The 9,146-nt window shown below is 32.0% G+C and overlaps 1 protein-coding gene across 14 annotated transcripts in view; it reads right to left on the bottom strand.

Moving 5' to 3' along the window:
• The window catches only part of LOC106881761 (uncharacterized), a 129,387-nt gene that overhangs the window by 14,313 nt on the left and 105,928 nt on the right, over positions 1-9,146 (bottom strand). For 9 of the 14 annotated variants that reach the window (XM_052971824.1, XM_052971825.1, XM_052971822.1 and 6 more), the window contains 3 exons: positions 8,303-8,395; positions 8,050-8,127; positions 684-734 (listed from right to left, as the gene is read on the bottom strand). In XM_052971824.1, coding sequence (XP_052827784.1) covers positions 684-734; positions 8,050-8,127; positions 8,303-8,395 — 222 coding nt within the window. The remainder of the gene's footprint in view (positions 1-683; positions 735-8,049; positions 8,128-8,302; positions 8,396-9,146) is intronic. The other 5 variants (XM_052971831.1, XM_052971832.1, XM_052971833.1 and 2 more) reach the window with 3 other exon arrangements.

Raw genomic sequence — 9,146 nt, 5'->3', positions numbered from 1 at the left:
GCGTGGCCGTTTTCGTGCGGGTGACACGTAAAAGCACCCACTACACTCTCTGAGTGGTTGGCGTTAGGAAGGGCATCCAGCTGTAGAAACTCTGCCAAATCAGACTGGAGCCTGGTGTTGCCATCCGGTTTCACCAGTCCTCAGTCAAATCGTCCAACCCATGCTAGCATGGAAAGCGGACGTTAAACGATGATGATGATGATGATGAATAAGATCTAACCCAAAGCTAGCTTGGGAAAATAGACATAAAACAAACACATAAACACCACTATCAACTTTAAGTCACTTATAACAAGATTAAAGTAGAGTTTAGTTCTGTGTAATAAACAGTTACTAATACTCACAGTAGTTGTGAATTTGAAAAAGTTCAACGAGATTGCTATTAAATTTTTAAAAATCTATCATTTTAAAAGTGGAATTTATTCATGTACATTCAATACACTCTGTAAAGTGGGTGATGTTAAGAAGGGCATCCTGCCACAGAAACTATGCAGAAGCTGACAATGGAGCTTTGCATGGTCTTCTAGCTTGCCAGTTTCAGTTGAAACATCCAACCCTTGCCAGCAAGGAGAATGTTAAATGGTAACGATAATGTTGATGGTGATATTGTTGTTTGAAAAGAAAAATAAATGATTGTGTAATTAGTTATGACAGAAACATATATTAATCTAATTAACACCTACCTATTCGGCTAGGGCGCTTCAATTCAACCACTTCTGCAGGGCAAGAAACTACTGCAATATTTACAATATAATAAAAACGTTTTGCAGGTTTACAAAAAAGGGCAAAATGGAAGAATATTAAAAGAGAAACAAAAGCAACACATATAGCAGATATTTAAATATATTTTGTTTTGGATATAAGTCAAAATATTATAGATTAATTCTCATACAAATTGATACTCACCAAATATAAAGCATTTGTCACAGTTTGCTAACTTTTATAACATTTCAATTCCCAGCTAGAAATATTCAAAAGTCTAAAAAGATCTCAGAAATACAAAAAAAAAAAAAAACCCAAAACTATTTACCCATGAAAATATTAATAAAAAAAAAAATGAAACATCCTATAAACATACATACATTTGAGTCCACATCAAGGTGTCTGAAATGAGATCAAGTTAACTAATATTCCCCAAAATGGCAGTTAAGATTTGTTATAAGTAAGCTATAAAGAGTGTGAGTGGAACAACAGTAGGTAAGCAATATTATGATTTGTCAATACAGAAGATGTATCATAAAACTAGTAAAGCACTGGAACGGGGGGAGGGGGGGAATAAATAAATAAATAAAAACCTGTGGTATTTAGTGACATTCCTGGTTCAATTCTCACTGAGTATGAACATGTTTTTTTTTTCCTCCAAATTATGGGCCAATACCAAAAACCATAATATATAAATGTAAGTAATGCATTAAGAACACATAAATTAATATTTACTAGTTATTATTACTCATAACTGAAGCTATTACAAATATCAAATATTAGTTACAGAACTTAGATGAACCAAAAAAGAAAAGACTTCAAAGAAGAAAAAAAAAAAAAGGAAAAAATGAAAAACCCGACATTACAAGAAATAGATTTCTGTAACTATTTTTCTGAGATAAAAATCATTATTTTAGAAGTATATATTGTTTGACGATAATTGCTACGATTATTATTAGTTAACAATTCCAGTTATTCCAGACACAAAATTCAAGATGACAACCAAAATGTATAATGCTGCATATGAACTAATTATAAAAAGAGTGACATTATAGAGTCAATATATAGTTGCAAATAAATAAATATGTGACTAGATTTAAAAGTATACCGTACATTATGTAAAACACACTTAGGCATGCTAATTACAAACGAGGTGAAATGGCATCAAATTTTTGTATCAAAATAATTTAATGATTTAGAGTCTGTAAGCAACATTCCAAAAATGAGCTTTATTTAAATATCTCATCATCTCTCTCTCTCTCTCTCTTTCTAGATAGGAAAGACATGTATCCACCTCTTCAGCAAGACACTTGCTCCTGTCTCTCTACCATAATTTCAGTCCTACACCCCACTGAGTTGAGGTTTTGTCTTGTGGGTACTCAATGATATCACCAGTGATGGGGCCATGAAAAGAAGCACCCAGTACACTCTGTAAAATGGTTGGCATTAGGAAGGGCATCCAGCTGCAGAAACTATGCTAAAACAGACAAGTGGAGCTTGGTGCAGCCTATTGTTCATCAGTTTATGCCAACATGGAATAAGAACATTAAATAAGGATGGTGAGTTGCACTTGAGATCACAAAGATTCTTAATTGTAAAGTAATATGCCACAATTAATATTAAATTCTGAAACATGATGGTCTAAGAAGGAATTAATCTACCAATGTAGCATTATTAATAAATTTAAATATTCTAAACTATTTGAACCACTAAAATGAATTAGTTTTTAAAAGAAAATATTTTATCTTGTTACTTAGGTTAATGTACAATGTTTAGTTTTGTTTAGTTTATTATTATCAGCTGTTATTTACTCTCAGCAGGTTCAATATCAAGGATCTTCATTTGAGTTTTTCTCAGCCTTCATACACAATCACCATAAGATAGTTTAGTCCAGTCCTTGATGTTATCAAACCAGTTTGCCTTTGAACTTCCTTGAGCATTTGCTATTTATCTTTCCTCCTCATAATGCTCTTTATATACCTTGTACTCTTAGTACTTAATCACATTATTGTGATTGACCAGACTATCAGATCTTGTTATATGCCACTAGTCACAATGTGCCTTGTATCATTTTAGCTTTCAAATGATGCCACCCTGCTGGCTATGCAAGCAGGCCAACCTTCCCCTGATCAAAAAGCTAGTCAATTGCAGGGTTACCCATTTACAACTGAGTGGACTGGACTGGAGTAACATGAAATGAAGTGTTTTACTCAAGAACACAATGCACTACTTGGTCCAGGAATCGAGCCCAGGATCTAGAGATCATGAGTACAACACCTTAACTACGAGGCCACTACATAAATATTAAAATGTGGCAAAACAGTAACTAGTTTCGGGAAAACAAGAACTAACATCATATATTGCACAGGTTAATTATTACATAAAACCATAGGTAAAAGATGATGTTCTATAAAGATGTTTTTAGTGCAAATGTATCCCATACAAAATGTGCTTAAAGAAGAAGTCTCAGGCTGTGAAGTGTTGTAATGGAAATACTTGATCTTTTGTTTATTGCATAACAGAGAAAGTTTAGATATAGCATGCTGATGGAAATAATCAAATGCATATCAAAAATAGCTCAATACAAAAGGAGCCAACTACTTGAGGAATTTGATTATTAATGGTCGTTAATCCTCATGCACAGGAGACAAGGAAAACTGTGGAACAGCAGCAGTGCTATCTCTATCAGACCAAAGACTTCTTGACAAAAACATTATTCTTTGATAATAAATTATGAATTCTAACAATTTATTTCTTAATTTTCAAATGCTGCCAAGACAACCAAATTGATATAAACTTGAAGAATTAATCAATATAAACACAACAAAACACAGAAATATGTATAGAAATGTAAATAATTCATTTATGTACATTAGTAACATTTTCTCCCATGTCCAACCTATCAATTTTAATGCAATATATAACACTCTCACTCCCCAAATCTTTTCTCTTTTTATAAAAATCTTTCTGTCACTTCGAACTCAACTCACACAATTTCTCTCTCTCCGGAGCAAATAGATTTTCCTCTTCATCTTGTCTTTGCTTTAATAACTCTTATGACAACTCATTTGATTGGCTTCATATCTACACCGTCCTCATACAATTACATCATTCTCACAGTTGATAAACAGCAGTCATTACTAATAACCTGTTTAACAAGTAAACAAGTAGTTTGACATAAATACATGTTAGGACTTCACACTTTTTCATTTCTTCATGTATTTAATTACTTAAATGCTTTTTCATAACCACACAAGTTTCCCTATGCCATCCATACAATTCATTCAACAACAACTTGCTGAAATTAAATGCTCCCTTCTTTTGGAAATTTCTTTAATTTTTTTTTTTACACTTGTTTCAGTAATTGGACTGTGGCCATGATGGAGCACTGCCTTGAGAGGTTTAGCTGAAGGAATCGACCGCAGTATTTTGCAAGTCTGGTACTGATTCTACTGGTCTCTTTGCCATAGCATTAAACCATGGGAACATAGACAAACCAACATTGGTTGTCAAGTGGTGATGGGCAAGGACACACACCCCTAAAAGTCTCAAACTTTTCTCAAACATCAACACTCCCCAGAACTAACTAAAACTGTTTCTATGCTTGATTTTCAAAGTTAGAAAATACACTAGCTCTGAACAGTTGCCACTTACATGACAGATATGCTTACACATAAGCTAAAGATTCTATTGAAAAGAAACTCATCTAATGGTTTGGTCATAACATTTTCCAGTCACTAACAAACCAACAGCCTGTCTCTTCCCTCTATCTATATAGATGTACAATAGTGGCAAACAGTGAAAACAAGTGCTCAACACTGCATTTGGTAGATACTCCTTATTTGTGAATTAACAATTAATGCCACTAACGATTTCATGTAGTAATTTTGCAACTTTTTCCATATTGGATGAGATTCATCCAACATTGGGGCCAATTACCGATATAGACAAACATACATACACATTATTTACATTTGACAGATATTTGTCCTCATCTTGTTTGTTGTTAACACAACGTTTCGGCTGATATACCTTCCAGTCTTCTTCAGGTGTCTTGGGGAAATTTCGAACCTGGGCTCTCATTCCTAAGGTATTTTTTGATGTTATTATTATTATTATGATTATTATTATTCAAGTCACTGCTTGTGGGCATATGGCATAGTGGTTAAGAGCATGGGCTACTAACCCCAAGATTCCTAGTTCGATTCCAGGCAGTGACCTGAATAATAATAATCATAATAATAACATCAAAAAATACCTTAGGAATGAGAACCCAGGTTTGAAATTTTCCCAAGACACCTGATGAAGGCTGGAAGGTATATCAGCCGAAACGTTGTGTCAACAACAAACAAGATGAGGACAAATATCCGTCAATTGTAAATAATGTACATATTTCCTCATCTCTTAAATATAGAACTGTATACATACACATATACATCATTTAATGTTCACAACATTAAAATTTAAAATAAGAGCTACTAATAGTTTATTGCAATGGAGACACTCTGATTTTTATAATGTGCTTTGTATTTTTGAAAGTTTATAACGTGCTTTGTATCTCCAAGCAATCTTCAAACTCAGGGAACATGGTTAGTTAATCCTACCTTAATGGAATAGCAACCAATATGTGTGAGTGTGTGTGAGTATAACTCACAAGATACAGGAATCTTATATATATACCATTCTGCCCAAATAATGGAACTACAGATACAATATTCCGGCATATCTCATGTCCATTTTCATTCCTCCAATTCACTCTCTATTTCATTTATCTAGAATAAATATTGCTTAACCATTTTCTCACACCGTCTCCGATGAAGGGATATATAAAATATGCTGGAAACAGCTGTAAGACATTCTATTTATAAATGTTCTGAAATCTTTCACAGTCCTGAATTTTTATCTCATTCTGTAATTTTTTTTTTATATATATATACCTGTATATTTGCTGCTTTTTTTCATTTGGTCTATAATTTGTAGATTTATAAAACTGTTCACTTAACGATTTGAGGTTAATATTACAATTTAATAATTCCATATGAATATAAAGACACATTTGGTCAGCCATGCATAATTGAACAACATACAGAGAGCAAAATAAAAAGAAAGAAAAAAATGAGTATATTTCATATTTTTCATAGTAACAAAACAGATTTTTTTTGAGAACAAGAAATACAAAATACACTGTCTATAAGGTGAATAAAGAAAACAAATATCCAAGTTATATGTTGAAGTGAGTAAATATATAAATTAAGAATGAATACACACACACACACATATAAAATGCAACAACTTAAGAAAATTAGATTTTGTGAAATAGCATTATCAAATAACCAATAAGATGCACAATATAGCAAAAAATATTCAAACAGAAAATCAAACTTGCATGCATCAACAAATAATGCGAAACAGAATTATGAATAATCAAACAATCCTAATTTAAACCAAAATCATTTAGAAAAAACATTTCAACAATAAACATCTGTATGAGTGAGTAACAGAAAGAGAGAACAACAAAGAGAGTTTGTTTGTTTATGTATGTGTGTGTGTGTGTGTGTGTGAGTGTGCGTGCATGCACACAATCATGTACAAGTGTGATTACGTGTTTTATATACATAATGGAATATATATTGAGCATTAACACTATTCGTCTTATTTTTTGTTAACACTGAAGATGTAGATTAACAAGCAATTATGTAAACCTGGCAGTAATTTGTTGAAACACGCGTATGTTTTATAAAGCATAAAATACCATGTTTTCTGTATTCTATTAATACTTAATATATACATATATATATACTTATATATATATATATATATAGATAGATACATATATATCTACATATATACAGATACATCTCCATATGACCTACGTTGGACCCCTTATTCGCATAATCCTTTATATATATATATATATATATATATATATATATATATATATATATATATATATATATATATATATATACATCTATATCTACATATATATCTATATATACATATATATCTATACATACATATATCTATATATACATATATCTATATCTATATACTGTTGTGCCTTATAATTTAACACACTCACTGGTAAAGTTTCCACTTATTTCTTTTTTTATTTTCCTAAAATTTTCATTGCGTCTTGCAAGCTTTTCAATAGAGTCAAAAATATTGAAATGGTTGCAAGACGCAATGAAAATTTTAGAAAAATAAAAAAGAAGTGGAAATTTTACCGGTGCGTGTGTTAAATTATAAGGTACTAAAAGAGAATGACTCTCTTGCATTGATTTATATAGAATAACAAATGTTGTAGTCAGATAAGATATGAAGAGAAAAAACAAATTTTCTTAAATGTTATTAAAATATATTAGCTTAACTGTCATGTATTAAATTTCACATTTAATTTTAAAATGTTTCAAATTCTAATAAATGTAGATTTGATGTCAAAACACTTCTACAAATTGCATTTCCCAGTATCACTTTTCCTTCAATTATTCTTACAACCTAACACTTCTCCCCAACACACTAAAGATCTGCTTGTCTGATTATGTATTTTGATTTCTGTGTGTGTGTGTGTGTGTGAATACACTATTCTAGGAAAACAAACAAGAGAAAGAAAACAGATGGAGAGAGAGAGAGAGAGAGAGAGAGAGAGAGAGAGAGAGAGCTACAAGTAATAGATCCAAATCCTGAGTTTCATGCAGTAAATTTTCTCATTGGAATGGTTAAGTATTTACAATAAATCAAACATTTTTTTTTTATTAGGCACCTTATTTCTGTGAGGAGAATTTTGTAATTTTAAGCTAAATTAATTCTCATAGCCTCAAGATGTTTTTGAGATTTTGAAATCACATATTCTATTTAAAATTCTTTCTTAGTGAGCATATAAAAAAACACACTTATTAAGTGGCTGATTCTCAGAAAGTTTTTTTTTTAAATGAAACATGTTTTTCTTTCTTTTTTTTTTAAATAAAATATTATGTCAGAAAATCTATGAAATAAAAAATAAAACATGGGATTTAACTGAAAGAATGAAGGCTATAAAAGTCAGGGTATGGAACTCTTATTAATCAATTCCCACTTCACTGACACACATATATATATTTATGAGTGAAGTGGGAAATAATTTAACACATAGTCACAAACATGCATCAAGCACTCTAATGTAACTGCATAAATGTCCTATATAATTTGTGTGTCTGTAAACATGCTTGTATACTTGAATGTGTGTGTGTGTGTGTGTGTGTGTGTGTGTTAGCAAACCACAAACAAACAGTTTTTTTTTTAAACATAAGAAGAACACATGCAGCAAATATCCAGCATCAGATAAACTTAAACAGTTGATGCAGGTACCTTTGGTTCCAGGGGCTTCACCCCTCTGGCGGTCATCTCTTTCGCCACGGTCAAAACGACCACTGCCAATTCGACCAGCTAACAAGAAGAAAAAAGTAAGGAATCTGTTTAATTATGTTATTAGTAAAAGAGAGAAATGGGCGTGAAGATTAATAATAGAGACATGGAGATATATATATATAGGATAAGGAAACGAAATGAATGAAAGTATAAAGAATTCCTTCATTGTCATTTGCGTTAGCATGGTACCTACATAGTAGTCCTACTTTTTGTCTCCTTTCAGGTGATATGCTTTTCTGAACGTTTGAACAAAGCCTCATCTCTTCTGACACACAGACAGACTCCACTAGACATACAGGAAACAGGGGGGAAAAAAAAGAAAAAAAAAATTCAGCAAATGAATTTGGACTAATTAATGTTCCATAATTAAAATGATGGGAAATAGCAACATGTAAGATGGTTTAGGAAACGAGAGGAGGAGAGAGAGATCAATTGGTCTTCATAAAAAGATATATATGCGCACCTCTATGTAAAATAATACTATCTAAGAATGAATTCTGCAGACTATAGATTCCCCATTAATCCAGATGTTTCATTGAAAATGGCGTATAACCCTTTAACATTCAGATTACTCTGACAAATGAAGGTGCACGGCTTACTGGTTAGAGTATTTAGCTCATGATCAAAAGGGCATGAGTTTGATTCCTGGTGGTGTGTTGTGTCCCTGAGCAAGACACTTCATTTCATGTTGCTCCAGTCCACTCAGCTGAAAAAAATGAGTACTACCTGTATTTTAAAGGTCAACCATGTCACATTCTGTGTCAAGCTGAATCTCCCTGAGAACTATGTTCAGGGTAGTAGTCAGCCACTTGTACATTAATTTCATAAGCAGGCAGTTCTGTTGATCAGATCAAATGGAACCTTTGGTGTTGTAACAGATAGAGTGACAGTTAGTTACAGTTACTCCATCAAAAGCAATGCTAATTTATTCACATTATTTTGAATAAATCATATATTACCGTGTAGTTTTGAAATTTCAACTATCTGATTGTTTATATTTAGAATGACATTGTAAGATAGGTGTGAGAGGCTGGATC

Source organism: Octopus bimaculoides, chromosome 11, assembly GCF_001194135.2.
Source record: "Octopus bimaculoides isolate UCB-OBI-ISO-001 chromosome 11, ASM119413v2, whole genome shotgun sequence".
Lineage (NCBI taxonomy): Eukaryota > Metazoa > Mollusca > Cephalopoda > Octopoda > Octopodidae > Octopus > Octopus bimaculoides.
The sequence above is the reverse complement of the archived record's forward strand: the minus strand, read 5'-3'. Positions and strand labels throughout refer to the sequence as shown.